The 19505-nt window shown below is 37.8% G+C and overlaps 1 protein-coding gene across 5 annotated transcripts in view; it reads left to right on the top strand.

The window, feature by feature from the left end:
- NT5C2 (5'-nucleotidase, cytosolic II) overlaps positions 1-19505 on the top strand; it is a 66483-nt gene that overhangs the window by 10031 nt on the left and 36947 nt on the right. Inside the window, exon 1 of one of the 5 annotated variants that reach the window (XM_070945726.1) lies at positions 16312-16386. The exons of 3 other annotated variants lie outside the window; for them this stretch is intronic. Coding sequence is in view for 1 of the 2 variants with exons in the window: in XM_070945725.1 (XP_070801826.1) it covers positions 17709-17716 (8 nt within the window). In the remaining variant the exon portion in view is untranslated. Of the gene's footprint in view, positions 1-16311; positions 16387-17457; positions 17717-19505 lie in introns of those variants that run through there. One more of the 5 variants, XM_070945725.1, reaches the window with a different exon arrangement.

The following is a 19505-nucleotide window of genomic DNA, read 5'->3' as shown; positions in this document are numbered from 1 at the left end:
GAAAAAACAGCTCCTTTCAGCTTCAGCACAGCCTAATTAGCGCAAGTTGATTGGATCAGCCTCCTGACTCTCAGCTGTTTTGCGCAGGCTCTGCTTCTTGCTGTAAAGAGGTAAATTGCTGGAGCAGATTTTTTTTTTCTTTGTGCTAATCAAGCTATGCTGAAAACGAAAATGAAGGTAAAGCAGGCTGTTTGCTATTTGCTGCAACGAGGCAAAATTGCTCAGAGGCAGAGGGAGATTTTTTTTTCTTCTTTTCCTCACCAAAAAAGGTAGGTACGTCTTATACTCCAGTGCGTGTTATACTCCGGAAAATACGGTACATATATTTGTGTATTTATAAAGCTAATACACTTGCATAACTATCATATTTCCTTTTTAACTTACTATATTTTATATAAATGAGTCCCATATTTCATTATACTTGTCCATAAAAAATCTATATCTTCAGGCAAGTGTAAGCATATCTTCAATCCATTGAGTAAGTGGAGACATACATTTATCTTTACAAAGTTGCAGTATCAATCTTTTAGCCATAACATAAGACATATTTATATTTTATATATAGATATACATATACACATACATATGTGTGTGTGTTAATTGTAAGCCAGCCAAAGTTACCCTGTGGTAAGATGGGGACCAATAAGTTTTATAAATACATAAAAAATAATGGAGAATCCATTTATGTTCTCCAGTCATCAAATTCCATGTACTAGATATACACTGCTCAAAAAAATAAAGGGAACACAAGCAGTTTTGTGTTCCCTTTAGTTGTTTGAGCAGTGTATAAACTACTGTATGTAAAGAACGAAGTATTTAATAAGGCTATTTCATTCATTCAGATCTCGGATGTCTTCTGCTTGTGTTACCTTTATTTTTTTGAGCAGTATATAATTCAAATGAATATTATCCTTTGAAAAGTTTAGCTTTTGTTGCAGTCACATTTTTATAGTCCACTACTTCTCCCAAAACTTTCTCCAAAACTTTCTTCCCAAATATAGAACATTGTAAAAATAAGTGCTTTATTGTTCTTATTACATCTACAACAAAATGCTGTTTTAGACATGCTTTTTCTGTACAAAGGTAATGGAGTCCAATAAAGTCTAAATATTTTTTGTTGTATAAATTGTAGTTTAAGGTCCATTGACACTCTTGCTAGAGAAGTTAAAATACTCTCCCATTGTCTAGCCCAGTGATGGCTAACCTTTTTGACGTCATGTGCCAAAAGTGGGGGGAGCGCGGCGAGGTCGCCCACATGTGTGCCCCCCCTGTGGATGCGCCCCACCCCCCACTTTTAGCACATGATGGCACAGTGGGCCAGGTAGGCCTGTTTTTCACCCTCCCCAGGCTCCAGAGGCTTTCTAGGGAGGACGAAAACGGCCTTCCCCACTCCCCCGGAGGCCCTCTGGAGGCCAGAAACAGCCCATTTCCCAACTTCTGGTAGGACTGAAAGGCCCAAAAATCAGGTGGCCGGCGCGCGCATGTGCACTGGAGCTGAGCTAGGGCAACGCTCATGTGCCCACAGATATGGCTCCGTGTGCCACCTGTGGCACGCATGCCATAGGTTTGCCATCACGGTCTAGGCAATATAGGAATCTACTATCTGATCAAGGTTAAAATAGATAATTATGCCTGGTAACCCTTATAGGACTCTTCAATAAGGATTATCAGAAATAATTGAAATTATCCAGAACAATTGAGTCCAACAAAGCTTCTCGAGGAAGGGGCATATCACCACTCTCTTTCTTAAAACACAGATCCAACTACATATCACCTCCTGGGTGACATTAATTAGGTAGGAGGGATATAGATGTAATATAGAGGTGGCTGGTAAATTGGCCCAAGGTCATCAGAAGACTAGACCGTGCTTCAGTCAACTCTATATTAGATTGTCCACTATATGTTCAAAATACTCTTTATAGCAACGAGCAAAAATCTTGTGACTGATCTCTCATAGAAAAGTGGGCTGCTGAGTAACTATATCCAGAAACTGTAAGGGTGGAGAAATAATTGAACTTTGCCATTCTTATTACCATGATGTAATCCACATGGACTCTTACTCATGTCCATTTGCTCTTTGCTATCCCTGAGAGGTTCTATAAAAGAGGACAGTATGATTAGCTACACAATTTCACAATTGTGTAAACAGTAGAGTGGGTGTTAAAAAAGAAGAAAAAAATTAGCCCAAACAAACTTTGTGTTCTGCTTTGTTGAAGGTTGCTGGGAATAGAAAATAGTTTAGCTTCTCATAGATAGTGTTCACAGAAGAAGGAGTAGATACTGAGTTTGCATAAATTGGAAAGTCTTAAAAACTTCCAAGTTGACATCTGAAGATCAAAGAGGATTATAGGGAAGAGAAGCTGAGCAATGGGGTTTCTGCTGCAATAGCTAAAATGGATTAGGCAGTTCTAGTGGCTGTTGAAGATGGACTATTGGCTTACTGATTCTTATCCAGAGTAAGATGGACTGGCAAATCTCAAATAAAGCAGTTTATACTAATTAAGATTTATGGGATGCTGGATGAGAGTGAGAAAAGAGTGAATGAAACATTTGAACACATAAAGGGAGCAAAATGATATTTTCTCCCTTGAAAAATGAGGTGGGAGCAGGGGTGCAATGCTCCCGATTTGGACCGGCTCGGGCAAGTAGGTAGCGATGGCGGCGGGCAGTTTGGAGAACCGGTAGCAAAAATCCCTGCCCCTGCCCCCCATGCCCAGCTGAGCTGCGCGATCATCAGAGCCTTTTTTTCCTTTTAAATGGCTCTGATGATCCAAGCTCTGACGATCCCAGCTGAGTTGCCTGCTAATCAGGCAACTCAGTTTGGATTGTCAGACTCATTTAAAAGAAAAAAAGTTTCTTTCCCCCCCCCCCAGCCTCCAGCTTGCTTACCTTAGCTGCTGCACTTGCTGTAATACCTGCAATCCATTGCATCAGCAAACAACTGAATCTCCCTGCCTGCAATCAAGCTCATCGGTGAGCAGCTCTATCTGCACTTGTGGATTTCAACTCCCAGCAAAGCTGGCTGAGGAATTCTGGGAGTTGAAGTCCACAAGTCTTAAAGTTGCCAAGGTTGGAGACCCCTGTTCTATTGGGTAAGTTTTTTCCCCCTTTGGGACCTTTAAAAAAATAGTTAATTGGGTTTTTTTTTTAGTTCTTTTTTTAGACCTAGCCATTTAAAGTTTAGGAAGTTTTAAATTTAGCTGCTTTTATATAAAAATAAAAATAAATTAAAATAAAATAATATTTGTGCAGCTTTCTGAGATTTAGTGTGTTTCACTCTAACTACACAAACACACAAAATCTCACAAAGCTGTATGTGGAATTTTGTGTATGTAAAGTGTGAAAGTTGTTTTTTTGGGCTTTTTGTGGCTGTGTGAGGTTCCTGCTTGTTGCGGGGCCATTTTGGGTCTAGCACAGCTGCTTTTACATTGTGGGTGAGCCAGTTGTGCTGTGTTGTGTTTTGTAGGGCAAAAGAAGTGGCTTCCGGTTTGACTTCCGTCGCTGTCAGACGGTCTCCTGGGACCGTCAGCCCCGTCGCCCGTAAAGAGCTGCCTTCACAGCTGAAAGGCGGCTCGAAAAACTCCATCCTTAAGCAAATGCGAGACAGAGCTGGCGAGGGCAGGTAGAGCCCTCTGCGAGGTCCCCAGAGTTTTTGTTTTACTCTTGGGGACGAAGCAGGATGAGGCTTCCTATTTTCCTCGCCTGAATAGTCCTATTCAGTCCTTCCGCCTGAATAGTTCAACAAGCTACAAAGTAGCAGAAATAATAGCGTTGGCTAGAATTGAGAAGAAAAAAATTCTATGTTTCTCTCTTCTTGGAGATTTGATATTGATATTGTTTGGAGAGAAGTCTTTTTTCTTTAAAAAGAGTTTGTGTGGCAGGATGGCGTTAAAACTGACAAAGCCAGATAATCAAGCTGTGGGGGGGGGATTCCCCCATTTATAAATCACATGAACAAGTTGTGAGCTTGCAGATGCAGAAAAATGGCTTTACAGATCTAAGGGAATTTGTATTGGAGGAAATGGCAAGACATGATAAGATTGTGAATCAGAACCTTGAGAATTTTAGACAGGAAATTAAAGAGTTGGTTCAACAAAAGTATGATATCCTGAAGCAACATATGAAAAGTTTCTTAGATATAATTATGAAGATGGATGATAAGTTCAATTCAGAAATTGAGTCTAATATGAAGGAAGTTGATCATAAGATTTATAACTTGGACAATAAAATACAAAGAATTGAAAATGATTTAATAATGATACAAGAAAAAAGCCCAGAAGCAGAGCTTAAACAATTTAAAAAAACAAAGGAAGCTGACTACAAGACTCATAATGTAGATAATATAAAACAAAGAATTGAAAATGAAGCCACAATGATGCAATTCAGATTCATGGAATTTGCAGTCAGAATAAGGGGAATGCAGGAAGATAAAAGACAAGATTTGAGAAAGGTGTCTGCTGAGGTCCTGGCTGGGATTTTAAAGGTTAGTCCTGAAGATGTATCCTGCAAGATTGATAAGGCTTACAGAGTTAATTCCTGGGTGGCAAAACAAAAGCAGTTGCCTAGAGATGTGGATTTACTTTACTTTACTGATAAAGAAATAAGAAATGATATCGTGCAAAAGTCTTTTAATTCTACTCTTGAAATGCATGGAAGGAAGATTTGGATATTTAAAGAGCTGCCATCCAAGATGTTAAAAGACAGAAAGAATTTTGGATTTTTGGTGACTGAGCTAAAAAAACAAAACATCCCATTTAGGTGGGATGTTCCAGTTGGTATAATATTTAGACATCAAGGAGAAAGATATCAACTAAATACTGTTGAAAAAGCGGAAGAATGTTACTATAAAGTTCTTAAAATGGGTTCAACATCTTCATGTATAACACACGAGAGGAATGAAGAAAAGCAAAATAAACAAGAGATTGAAATCCAGGCTAAGCAGATGGAGGTCGAGGTAATGGAAAAACAACAAGCTACAGAGGCTTTTGTGGATGACTCGCCTTTGGATTCTCCTTCAGAGGTTACAGTTGGACTATCTATAAATACAAGAGAGGCAACTTTGGATTCTAATGTGACTTATCAAAGTTCAGACCAGCATGGAAATCAATCACTTGATATACAACTTATAGAAAGGCAACCAGCATGGAGATCTAAGCCACAAAAAGTTAAGAAAAGAAGAAGCAGGTCCTACAAAAATAAAATTTTTTAGACTAAACAACAGTGTAATGCCAGTTACGTAAGAGACGATTAAATATATGAAAACATAGTTGAGGCAAAGTATTGGTTTATACTATTTTGATGAGAGTGACAGACCTCTGCAGTGCTGTACTTTTGGGATGTGGAAGATGGCCTTAAATTGAGTGGATTGGAACTTTCTATTTTGATTCTTTGATAAATGGATTACGTTTATGTTGAGCTATAAGGCAAGAGAACTATGGGATTGGGGCACGCAGAAGATCTGGCTGTTACCCCAACACGGTGGTTGGAATTAATAATCTAGATGGAAGACATTATAGACGACACTATATGGAATATAAACATAAAGTCACTCGGGTGGTTTTTTTATATATGAAAACATTTACTATTGATGGGGGCAGATGGTAATTGAAGATACCGAACATACTGTTGGAATTAGGATGTGATGTTACCCTAACATGGGTAATGGAATTAACAATCCAGTTGAGAGACATTACAGAAGATATTATATGGATTACAAATTTAAAGTCATTTGAGGATTTTATATATATGTAAATATTTTTTTTTTAGTGGTGTGGGCAGAAGAATAAAGATATTGAAAATATTATGTATGGTAGACCTTAGGAAAGTGGGTGGAGATAGGTTAGTTTATGGATTGTCTAGTTTAGGAAGGGATGTTATGTTATATCAATATATGTAAAAGATTTGAATTAAGAGATATATGTATGGGGGAGGATGAGTTGAAATTGCTAAATTATGATTTATTATATAATTTTACAGTTGAATGTTGTTTTGAAATGTATAGTATAAGGGAGATATAATAATATTGTTAGAAAGAAAGGGTTAGTATGTGGGGGGTGGAGTAAAAGGATGGTGAAATATTATATAATCTGTTATTAAATTGTGTTTTATTTTGGAGAAGCCACAGGGGGAGGGGGAGGGGGGGTTAGGGAGGAGGGGGGAAAAGGGGGGAAAAAGTTGTATTTGAAAAACTTTTTCAATAAAAAAAAGGGGCAAAGAAGTGACATTGACTTCGCCACACCCACCCAGTCACCTTACCACCAAGCCCCACCCACTAATTAAGCCACGCCCACAGAACTGGTAGCAAAAAAATTTAGATTTCACCCCTGGGTGGGAAGCTAAGATCAAGGCAGCTTGGAAATATGTTAGTCAGCTGATGGAACTACAGAAGGATGTGAAAATTAACGGATAAGACTTGGCTATTGAAAAAAATACAAGGTCCTGACAAAAAACCATCCAAGGTGCAGTGCAACAACATAATAACAGCAGAGCCATCAAGAGCCAGAAAGAACATATGGAAGAAAGAGAAGACACATAACACCAGTACAAAGTGGGTGCAATACCCAAGAGAAAACCACAAGTTTCCAAGAACAGGAACCAGTTTACCATCATGGTAACTGGCCTAGATTATCACTTGGATTAGACATGATCCACACATACTGGCTAAAGAAACTACAAGCAGTACATGGAATACCTAGCACCACAGATGAATCAGCTGAAGTGGCTGACATTGGGAAATCGTACCACTGGCTGGAAAGGGCTTTACTACAAAGACAGCACTGAAGCTTTGAACATAGCAATGATCAGGCACTAAGCATCAGATCCATAGAAGTGGGAATCTACTGACTTAAGGTGCAGACTGTGCAGAGGCGTCAAAGACAGTCCAATGCATAGTGGTGATGCAGGAAGGAGCCAAGTGAGAGCAAAATCAGGAAAAAGGAGTATGAGAAGCTGGTGAAGTACCAGAGACTGAAAGATCAACAAAGGGGATATAGCCAAAGTACTGGAAGAACGTATAGGAGAAAAAGAAGACACATAACACCAGTGTAAAGTAGCTATAAGATCTGAAACCAAGCAACAACAATCTCCCAGAACAGGGGAAGTAAAATAAAAGCCAAAGTGGTTCCAGTGGTGGTAGGAGTACTCGGAGCTGAGTTTCCATAGCTGGGAGAAGAGCTCCAAGAGATCCCAGGAACAAAATCAGAGTTCTTTGTCCAGAAGAACTCAATGCTAGGAACAGCTAATATATTGCACAGAACCCTCAAACTCCCAGATCTCTGGTAGAGGACCCTGATTGAGGAAGACACATACCACCCATAGGGGTAAGCAGGGATTTTGTTTTTTTAGAACTTTGCATGAATAAAATACCTGATAGTGGGTTTTAGTTTAATCAAAAATTACATCGATTCCGAAAGACCCACTTGCTTTTACTATTTAAGTTAATTTATTTCATCTCTCCAAAGGTAGTGTGATTTTTCTAAATGCCTAGAATTGGGATGATACCTGCTAAGTATCAAGCCATCAAGCACAGAGGGCAATTATGGATCAGTGGGCCAGTAGAATAAAGCCACTGACTCAGACAGGAAGCAAGGAAATAAAAGCAAACTCTTGAACTTAGAAAGATTCTTATTTCAGGATCTCTGGAAGCCTGTTCCTGTAACAAGTTCTTTAAAAAGATGTGTGCTATTTAAAATAGGTTTTTAAATAAAATCAGGTTTTCTTTAGTTTTCCTGCTTATAGAAGAGCAGCTGTTCATATACACAGATCTACAGCTACTGAGCTGTGTCTGATGCTACTACAGTGGTGCTTAAAAGTTTGTGAATCCTTTTGAATTTTCAAAAGCATAAAAATGACCTTAAACTATATAAAGAAAACCCAATTAAACAAAAGAATCCAAAACATTATACCTGTTTATTTATTTATTGAGGAAAATGATCCAAAACTACATATTTGTGTGTGGCAAAAATATGTGAACCTTTGCTTTCAACAAATGATGTGCTCCTTTTGATCAGCAATATACCAAGGCATTATAAGGTGGTACTAATACTTCATGTGATCTTGATTCTACCCTTCTGTTAAAGCAGCCTAGGACCGAATTGGCTTTTTTGACAGCTGCCGTACATTGCTGGCTCATACAGGTAGTCCTCGGCTTACAATCACAATTGGGCCCAAAGTTTATTTTGCTAAGCGAAACATTTTATAAGTGAGTTTGTCCTATTTTACGACTTTTCTTGCCACAATTGTTCTAGGAATCGCTGCCGTTGTTAATGTAGTAACACTGTTGTTAAGTGAATATGGCTTCCCCATTGACTTTGCTTGTCAGAAGTTCACATGAACCACTTGCCAAGCATCCAAACTATGGGGACGCTGCAACAGTCGTAAATGTGAAAAACCATCATAAGTCACTTTTTTCAGTGCCATTGTAACTTTGAATAGTCACTAAACAAATGTTTGCAAGTCGAGGACTACCTGTATTTAAGTGATTGTCCACTAGGACTCATGAAGCTTTCCAAATATGTAGTTTTGTATAATGTTTTTGACTCATTTGTTTAATTGGGTTCTCTCTATCTAGTTTTAGGATGTATGTAGAACAGATCACATTTTAGGTCATATTTATGCAGAGTTACTGTAAAATTCAACATGATTCGTGAACTGTTAAGCACACTGTGCCCCTTCTACTTTAGTGATGCAGATTTTGTAATTCTTTTTTGAGACCCACAGATTCCTTTCCTCCATCCTTCAAAAAAGCAGGAAATTACCAAAAGTGGCAGTGCAATTTGCATTATTTAGACTGATTGAAATTAAAAAATAAACCCTTTAGAAATTTCAGTTCTGTCTGTTTAAATAATATTGTTCTATCACTACATTTATCCTCTATATTGTGTGACTATTAACACTTTTAGATACAATCCCTAGGACCCAAAATTACCCTCTCCTCTACATCTAATGGCTGAGAAGAAGCTAAAGGGTGGAATGGTTGTCAGGAGTGTTGTAAGTGATTTTTGAGGATCGTGTTGTTTAAATTTGCTGCAGTTACAATAAATTCCGATGGCTGTTTTAAAAATAATGTATATTTTTGCCAGAATATATTTTGGAATAATCTGTATAGAATTTAGAGAATTGCATGTTCATGCCTTCAGTTATTTCACCAGGATAACTAAAAGTTGGACTGAATCTGTTGACAAATCTGTTGTGTTACATCACCCCGGGTGGGTGTTGCACATAGCTTTTTTTACAACTGTCATCTGTAAGACTGGCTTAACCTGTATAGTGAATAGTGATTCAGTATCTGATAGATTATCATAGATATTAAATTGTACAAAATGTTTTTATTTTGCTTTATGTTTTGTTGTAAATACAATTCAGTAAGACAGTAAAAAAAACCTGAGATGCTTATTGAATCTTAGGTATATTAATTAGGAAAATCTGATTTATAAAGCACACATTAGAATAGATAGTATTGGCTGTACTTTCAAGAAAGATAAAAGTATGAGGACCCATAGAAAATGGGTTACAATCTCTACTCTTATTTTATGTGTAATATTTATGCAGTACAAATGCCTCTTTTCTCCCTCCCTTTTACTTCATCCCAAATAATAGCTAGCTTTAGACTCATAGCTGGTGTCAACTGTAAGTCTTATTATATCTTATATCCTATTTGTGGAAATGCTTATTGTGTAAACAAAAATAGAAATTGACTATACAGACACTGACTTACTGAAATATTTGGAAATAAGATGCTACTCTTTTATAAGCTGTTACTGATAGCATGAATTTGGGTAGAAATGAAACTCTCATTTCAGTAGAAGGAAGTTCTTCGTTACACAGAAGAAGAATGCTATCTCCTTTGCTCATTGTTGATGTATCTGGGTTGGGAGTAACTGAGGCTGGTCCCTCCGTAGGAGTACAATCATGCAGTATGATTGTAGTTAGACAGGAAGGAGGTTCAGTATGAGACACCAAATTGTTGTGATGTCTATTTTTTAACTCTGAGGGAATACTTCTCGTCATCCTTTGGATTATTGCATACAGTTCTTTGGCGTCTAACAGCTGTTACAAGTAAAGGTTAAACAATGGAAAAAGTTGGGTTTCCATTCTCTCTTGTTACTGGCAGTTGCCAAGAAGCAGATTCCAGGTATTTGTATTATCTTATTTTATGTGTGTATAATGAATTGGGGTTGTAATATTCCAAGATAATAAGATAACATTAGTTATTTTGGTGCACATATTTTTACAAATAACTCCTTTTAAATATATCTGATGTGAGAAAGGATTCAGTGCTTTACTTTCTCTTCTTTCAAGACAGCTTTGTGTAAGGTTGGCATAAAAATATGGCAGTTAGGCCTCTTTCTATATTCTGATATGCCACTGGTCTTACTTTGGCTTCACTTTAGGCATCTTTCTATTTTTATATCACAGACTTCACTGAAGCAGCGTGAGACTAGAAAGTTCTCTGTCCTGGGGTAAAAAAATAGACACAAAATATGTACTGTGGCTTCACCAGAGATTTGTTTTGCATTCAAAATGTAGATAAAACTAATGTTTAAACAGAATAGTTTAAGGCTAAGGCCATTTAGAATTTGGCTTCCTATTATTGGATATCAGCTCTAGTTAAAAAGAATAATTTTTCTGAATTTGACAGATAAAAGTTACTATCATCGTTTAAAAATTAATATAGACTAATACTAGCCTAAGAATTTCAATTATTGTTCAAGAATAGTTTGTGTATGTTCAGCACTATTGTATACATGTCCCATACATTAAAAACTGACTACCAAAGAGTAAATGAAGTACATAAAAAGTAGTTTTTTTAAAAAGTAGGAATTGATGCTGTTAGCTCAAGTACTTCTGATTTTGGTAAGCAATTTATTTACACCTTTTCATTCCACTAATGAAGTGTCCAACAGAAAAATTTTAACTATTGCTTGTTTATTACTAGATAAATGATATTAAACATATAAAACAAAGACTGTAAAGCTAAGAATAAGTCAAACTTGAACTTTAGAGCAGTTTGCTTTATTTAATATCTTGGACTGAATTAAAAAAATATCAGTTTTTTTTACAGTAGTAGAAGAAAATATTTGTCTCCATATGTAACAATGGTAATATACAAATAATTAATTTCTCTGCATAATCATACATATGACAGTAATGATCATGCATCTGCATATATTGAGGGGTTATTTTTCTGATATTCCAGTTCTTTTGATAATCCCTAAACTTGTAAGATACACAATAAAATTCTTTCGATGCAACTTGAAAATGAAAGGGTTACCATGTCAAAATGTTGCTGCTACAATTAATAAAATAGAGTCCCAGACTTATATGACCATAATTGAGCCCAAAAAATTAGGTTGCAAAGTGAGACAATTATTAAGTGAATTTTGCCCCATTTTATGACTTTTCTTGCCACAGTTGTTAAGTGAATCGTTGTCGTTGTTAAGAACATAATTGTTAAATGAATCAGTCTTTCCCATTGACTTTGCTTGTCAGAAGGTTGCCAAAGGTGTTCACATGATCAGGGGAGACTGCAACCATCATAAATATGGTTCATAAATATCATCATAAATATGAACCAGCTAAGCATCAGAATTTTGATTACATGACCATGGGGATGTTGCAATGGTCGTAAGTGTGAAAAACGGTCATGTCACTTTTTTCAGTAATGATGTAACTTTGAACGGTCACTAAATAAACTGTTGTAACTCGAGGACTACCTATAATTATATGCAGCACGGTTGTGATATGATTCTGGAAAGGAAATTATATCATTGAAGTTTTATATCTTGCTTAAATTGTTTATATCCATAATTTTCATAAGGTTAGCAATGCTTCTAATGACGATTTCCAAATAAGTAAACAAGTTTTTACTTCATTTTAATTAGTAGTGTTAGGTGGCTGCTGCCCATCTCAGTTACACAATTCTGGGGTGCTAACAATATTAAAAATGATAAAAACATATACACATAGCAGCCACAAAAAAATTATAAAAGCAAAGATTCACATCTTTCAGCATCACCAACTTCTGAGTTTGCCTAGGGCTGTGATGGCGAACCTATGGTACGTGTGCCCGAGGTGGCATGTGGAGCCATGTTACCTGGCATGCACAACGTCGCCCGTTCCTCTTCCGGGCTTCTGGCGCTCATGCACACACGACGATCAGTTGGCCTTTTTGCATGCGGCAGTGTCGGAAATTAGAAGAGCTGGTCTTCCGTTTTCCTGTGTGAGCATGCACGCCGGCCAGCTGATCGTCATGTGCGCATGTGCGCCAGAAACCTGGAAGAGTAGCTGGCTGAAACCAGAAGTTCAGTAGCTGAAACCGGAAGTTCATTTTCGGATTGCAGCCCAGACCCATGAGTGCTCCCTTTTCGGCACTCAGTGCCAAAAAGGTTCGCTATCACTAGCCTAGGGAATGGGTGGGATCAACCCATGAGCTGAATAAAGGTTCCATGCAATTCCTTTATGACATTGGCTCTCTTAAATGTCTTTTTTGCAGAATTCAGAAAAATGGGCCGCTATCATTAAAACACACACACACCAGAATTTGTGTGTGTTTTAATGATAGTGGCCCAGATCATTGTTGAGAATTTGCTGTTAAAACTTTCTTTTTGTTAATACTTTTGTCATTTCTCATTTTGATGACGCCTGTACAGTGCAGTCCTGGATGCTAAAATTTGATACAAAATGAACTGATATTACCAGAAAAACATTAGGAATATTTTTATATGGCCTTATAAGTACCCACATATGTATCTTGATTGTGGTACATACCACATATGTACATTGATTGTTTGATTAGATTTCTAGGCTGCCCATCTCTTCACCAAGTGACTCTGAGTCATTACTGGAATTCCCTTACAATATTCTTCATTATTTAGTAATTAATAGAAATAGCATAGAAAAGTAAGCATTTCTATCTTAGCAGTACATCAGAATCAAATACTTTTATTATCCAATTCAGTTGGCATATGTGGGCTGGAGGATAAAGAACTGGTAAATTGTATTGTTTCCATGAGACAATATATATATATGAATAGCCTTCCAGTCATTGCCCTGAATTAAACACTATTGTAATCTAAGTGTTCTGGCTGCTAAGGATCAAAGCTATTTATCTAGGAAAATGTTTATCTAGACCTGAATCTTAGAGGATACAGTGCAGGTTGGGCAATATTGAGCAATGCCTTCAATCCATTTGTGGGAGAAATCTAAATAGGAACTGGTTTCAAGGAATATTTATCTCTTGGCCTGTATCCTTAATATAACCTCATTCACTCATTCTAAGAGACATTACCTCTAATCCTTACAAGCTAATATTCAATGTTTTGTAGGACAAATCTGCTAAAAAATCTGCGTGCATTAAAAAAAAAGTACATATAAATATCTTTCTATATTCCAAATAGTCTCCTTTGTATATAAAAACCATCAGTAGTTCTTATTTGCTGCCATGCTGATCACCACAAAATTGTTTCGTATTCAGAGAGAGACACCAACATTTCGATCTGTCATGGAGCACAGAGGTGGGATTCAGCCGGTTCAGACTGGTTCAAACGAACCAGTTAAGATTTTGCGCAGTTCGGAAAACCAGCTAATTGCACCACTGGCTTGCCCCGCCCACCCACTCCTTATCTCGCCCGCCTAGGCCGCTTGCCTAGAGTCACGCTGCTCTCTGGTTCCCTCGCTTGCCTTGATCACGCTGCCCTGGTGAGGCTTTCTTCGCTTCTTGCCCAGCTACCTCCTATGTGGCCCAGCCTGGTTGCCTGCCTTCCCTGCTGCCTTCCCCGTGGTCCCCATGGCCCAGCCCATTTGCCTGCTTTCCCCATAGCCTCCCACACGTGCCCCGCAGCCCAGCTGATCTCTGCATGTGTGTGTGTGTGGCTGACCCTTGGCCTCCAGCACCGTAGAGGACGGGGAAGGGAAGTGGCTGGGCTGCTGCTGCCTTTCATTGGGACACGTGGAGCGAAATGGAGCTCCTCTTACCATCTCTTCTCCCCCCCCCTCGCCCAGGGGGGGAAGGCTTCCTGCCCCTCACTTATCCACCTGCCCCCTTTTTTGATGCACTTGGGATTGTGGCAGGTGGGGAGGGGTGGAGCAGGGGAGGAAGGGTATTCCTGACTCCCGCGCTGACTGGCTTCTTCCAGGCAGCTCTTGCTCTGCCTTTCGGTGACAGTTGTCAAAGATGAGGTTTTTCTGGACAGAAGACATTGTCCAACCCACCACTGCCCAGGCCCTTGCTTTCCCGAAGCATTTCTTTGCCTACCTGATTTGCAGCTCCATCACATTTCTCCGTCACTTTTCTCGCCGTCGTATGCAGGGAAACAGAAGTTTGTGAGACTAAAAAAAAAGTTCAATCAATCCCAACTTCTTGCAAGAAAAAGATCTTGCGAAGTTGGAATTGACTGAGTGATTTTTTTTTTTTTAGTCCCACAAACTTTTATTTCTCTGCACACGATGTGAGAAACATGATGGAGCTGGAAATCAGGTAGGCAAAAAAATGTTTCAGGAAAACAAGGGATCTGGTTGGTGGTGGTAGGAGTGCGATGCAATGGCAATGGAGCGGCCTTGCCCTCTCTTCTCCCTGTCCTCCTACTTGGGGAAAGCGAGGGATTCTGGAGGGGGGGTGGTAAGCTCCGCAGCGCTGCAATGGCAACAGGCAGTCTCATCCTCTCTTCTCCCTGCCCTCCTACTTGGGGAAAGCGAGAGATTCTGGGCGGAGATGGTAAACTCCATGGAGCTGCAATGGCAACGGATACAGTTTTCTTCCAGATAAATAATTGATGGGAATTTAGTTATGAGGAAGACAATGTCTCTTTCAATAATAGAAATTAAAACTATTTTATTTTAACAAGAAAAGAAGTAAAAATATACAAAGAAAATTGGGATAAGAAAATGAAGAGAAAAAACAAGAAATGATACTACAAAAGTTTTTCTTTTATATTGTTGCTAAACGTAATATTTCAAAAGCAGAAAAAAAATGAAAGGGCATAAAAGTGCATTTATCACATTTTTCTTAGAACAATTAGCTGAACTCTGCCTTGTTTATCATTATTTTAGGTAGTAATTTAGCAAATCAAAAACACAAAATGCAAAATTTGCAATAATCCTTATATTTTGGTCAACTGTAAGTTCTAAAAGCAGAGGTGAATTTGTGGTATGGAATCATTTCTCAAATGAAGCCACTCAGTTAAACAGAATCTTTATAATTGGCATTATATCTTTGGAAAATACAGCTGATGTGAAAATGCTAAATTTATATAATGTACTCTGTATGTATGGTGTTTGCAATTCATAGCACTTATTTCTTAAGCTAATAATTAATATTTCATAACTGGAAATAGTTCTTGGAATCCTCTGTATTTATTAATAAATCCTTATTAATTTTGTTAATGTCCTCATTGGACGATAGGGGGTTATAAAAACTGACTTTATATCCAAGGTGATCCCATACTTACAAAACGTATGAAAAGAAAAAACTGTTTTTTGTTAAGTAACTATTAAGTAACTATAAACATGCAGGTGCAAAAGTTATCCTCAGGGGAAGACAAAGAATATTTCACAGGTTTTAGATCTATGATATAAAAGGTACATGAGTCAGAAAATGTGCTTGCGGAATGGCTGGGAATGGGGTTGCTCAAGCACTTTATGTAAATACAGATAGTCCTTGACTTACAACCATTTGCTTAGCAACTGTTCAAGTTATAGTGGTGCTGAAAAAAGTGATTTAAGATTGGTCATCGCACTTATGGCCTGCAGAATCCCTGCAGAATCCCTGCACTTGGCAACCAGCATGTATGATGGTTGCAATGTCCTGGGCTTAAATGATTGCCATTTGCGACCTCTCCAACTGGCTTCCGACAAGCAAAGTTAGTGTAGGAAACTGAATTCACTTAACAACCATGACAGTTTGCTTAACAACTGTGACAAAATAGGTCATAAAATTGGGTACAACTCATTTAATGACTGCTTCACTTAGCAACAGAAGTTCTGATCCTAATTGTGGTTGTAAATTGAGGATTACCTGTACAGTATGAATAGATAGTTGTAACGGAATATAGTTGGTACAACTAAAGATTTGTAGATCTTTGATACCTGACTCATGGAGGTGGATTAGGTTAGTTTGAATCAGAGTTTCTCAAGCAATTCCATTTTGCATAAAAATTTTGGAGGTGAGGTGAGGGGCTGCATGAGGCGAGGCCCCTTTGATGTGAGTGATGTCAAGTTGGCCACGCCCACCCAGTCACATGATCACTCAGCTACGCCTACTCAGCCGGTCATTAGGGCAAAGAACCAGTTGTTAAATTATTTGAATCCCACCACTGATGGAGCAGGATCGTATTCTCTGAGTCTGGAGGACTCGAGTAGAAAAAAGGCAAAATATTTAAGGAGGAAAAGGTACATTTCTGTCTCTTTCCTTGCTTTATGTATGTATGTATGTATGTATGTATGTATGTATGTATGTATGTATGTGTTTGTGTGTGTGCAAGTATATGCGCGCAGGCATGCATGTACCTTCAAGTCAGTTTTGATTCCTACGGACTACAAACATTTCCTTTGCAGAGTTTTTCAGAAGGGTTTGCTGTTGCCTGATTTCTAGGGCTAAGAGAAAGAGCCTGGACCCAAATCACCCAACTGCCTTTATATCTAAGCCAGGATTAGAACTCATGGTCTCCCAGTTTGTAACCTGACATCATAACTATCACCACAAATTGGTTCTTCCTTGTAGACTCTCCTACATAGTGTTAAAATTACTCGTTTTTGAGATTAGCTGTATGAAGAAGTTTCTGTAAAATTAGAAGGAACCATATTATTTCTTCCAAATTACCTGGTTGGAACAAACCCTTCTAATGCAGAGAGAACAATTCTTTAATTGTGGTGGTGTGCTTACCACCCCTAATAATGTTCTGTCCAAACAGACTGTTAACTGGTTATGGATTTGAACATGCAATTTCTTCAATCTCTCCTGTTTTTCAGATGAGATTCCTAAACTCTCAGAAAGAACTCAAATTCTGTGGATTGTTTTATGGTTAATTTCATTTTAATTTACAAACTAATATCTATGTTTATATCTGGAGAATCCTGAGAGGGTATAAAAAAGCCCCACCGCCCTTTTGTGATGATCCTGTTGCCAGAGATCAAACCATCTAACTTGTGTATGAGAAAGATGAATCATATCTTGTTTATTCAAAGCCATGATGATATTTGGCAATGCTGCCTTTCAGTTGATATCCCAAGGGCTCATGTGGTGCATCATAAATTTGCAATATTTCTTCTGTTTATAGTGGCTTTCATATATTCTGATGGTAGCTGTTGTGTAACTTTTGTCATGTTTAACTGTCTCTCCTCCCTCCTATCTCATTCCACCGTTGTACTTTCTATGCTTCACTGCCAAAACAGGCAGCTTGCCAGGAAATTGTGACTCTTAGAGCTGCATTGAAAGTTAACGGTAAAACATATAGCCAGAGAGATTCTATTCCAAACGGAGATGTATTGAACAGTGATATTCTGTAACTTATTAAATTAGCTGCAGATCTGTGTTCTCTAGCACTGTCTAAACAGATACGTGGCATCTCCCAGTTTGTTTTACGCATAGTGCTATGCTGAAATCCAGCCAGAAAAAAGCAAAATTGCTTATATATGGGGGAAGGGAGCCTTTTAAAAAATAAGTAACGTGGATTTGACAGCTACAAATTTTACAAGAAGAACATCCAAATAAGATGATGAGGTAAGCTTGTTAGTGCAGAAATATGATAGCTTGACCTTAAATGTTAATGGTTTGGAATCCAAATGTTCGTAATTGTAAATTGTCTTGTATTAAGACAAGCTGTTTAGTTAGTACTTGAATTTTGGAAGGGAAATCTCTAAGGTTAAAAATGCTCTATCTTTGAATATATTTGTTCATTTTTTAAATATTTACCATATCTCATAATCCTGTACAAATGAAATGTTACTTTAATCTTCTTTCTCCTATAAATCTAAAAAGAAAATCTGAGTAGTACCTAAAGATACAAAAAGCCTGTTAGTGACTTTGTACTATATTTATTTCATTAATGCAGAAAGCATTATTCCATAAATTTGGATTGACTAATTCCTCTGAAATCTTTCAAAAATGTTAACTGATAACCTTGTCTTATGATAGAATCATATTTTCAGTACGTTATTTAATAAACAAAAATTCAATTACTTTTCTAAAGCATATTTCCCAAACAAGTAATTTTCTTCCTTTGGGTGTATAGTTAATAGTAGGGCAAATTAAAAAAAATAATACAAGATCTTCAAAAGATTTGTTTTTAATTTTTGAAAGACACCAGAAATAACTGAATTGCTGTATTAGATTAGCTAATTGTTCAAGTTAGTGCATAGCACAGGAGCCAAGTATCTGACCTTCATGTATCTAGTGTCATCAACAAATTAAGATCTGAATTTCTCAGAATGATGCACTGTTCCTTGCAGGAAATATGTACTTATCTCTTACAATATCTCTTACAAAGGTGAGCAGTGGCTGACTGGTGAATACTAATCATTGATCCTGATAGTAAACTGCAGTCAAACGTATTTCTTATGCTGAATACCACAATTCTTTTTAATAAATGTATTGAAGGCTAATAGTTAGCTGAAGGATCTAACCAGGAGTGTCAAACTGGCAGCCTGCAAGCCAGATTTGTCACACACATGCCACGCCCACCCCAGCTCCGCGAATAGGAAAAACATCATGAAACATCACATGACAGCAACATGACGCCACAAGTTTGACACCCGTGATCTAAATTCTTCCTTCATTTCCTCTTTTGTTTTAAGTTTTAAGTTTACTCTAAAACTGTACGTGAGAAAGTAAGGCCAAGAGGGGAATTAGAGGAAACCTAGGCAAGTTAGGTTCAGATAAGTTGCCCAAAGAGATCAGCATTTCTTAAATGCAGTCAGAACCAAGGATAGACAGTTAAACTAAAGGCAAATAGAGAATGCAGGGACCTGGACACGCAAGTGCATGGAATGACAACATTGTAATGTAATAAATAATGCACTTACATGCTACTTATAGGATGAAATGTTAAAGGAGGAAAGAGAAGTTTATGGAGATTCTCAATCATTCAGGTCATGGTTTTCCCAAAGGTTCTTTTCAAAAGGCAACTGGACTTTTGGGGTTTTTTCCTTGCAAACATTTTGCTTCTCATCCAAGTAGCTTCTTCAGAATTGAATTATATATTACCAAAAAAATTGTGTATATTTTTGAATATAAAGTTGCTAATGCAGGGATTGGTTTAAATTAATTTAATGTACAGAATGCATTTTTATGCATTTATAAGGGACCCAGTGGCTCAGTGGTTAGGATGTTGAGTCTTAGACTGTGAAAGGTCCATATCTTGACAGTTTGAGACCCGAGTGTCGCGAGACAGAATGAGTTCCCACTTGTCCAGTTCCTGCCAATCTAGCAGTTTGAAAGCATGCAGAGGCAAGTAGATGAATAGGTACTGCATATAAGCATGCAGGAAGATAGCAGTATGTTGTGCCATATG

This window comes from Pituophis catenifer, unplaced genomic scaffold (genome assembly GCF_029215685.1).
Source record: "Pituophis catenifer annectens isolate HBS135680 unplaced genomic scaffold, rPitCat1.0.hap2 SCAF_6, whole genome shotgun sequence".
NCBI lineage: Eukaryota > Metazoa > Chordata > Lepidosauria > Squamata > Colubridae > Pituophis > Pituophis catenifer.
This window is presented reverse-complemented; position numbering and strand designations above follow the sequence as displayed.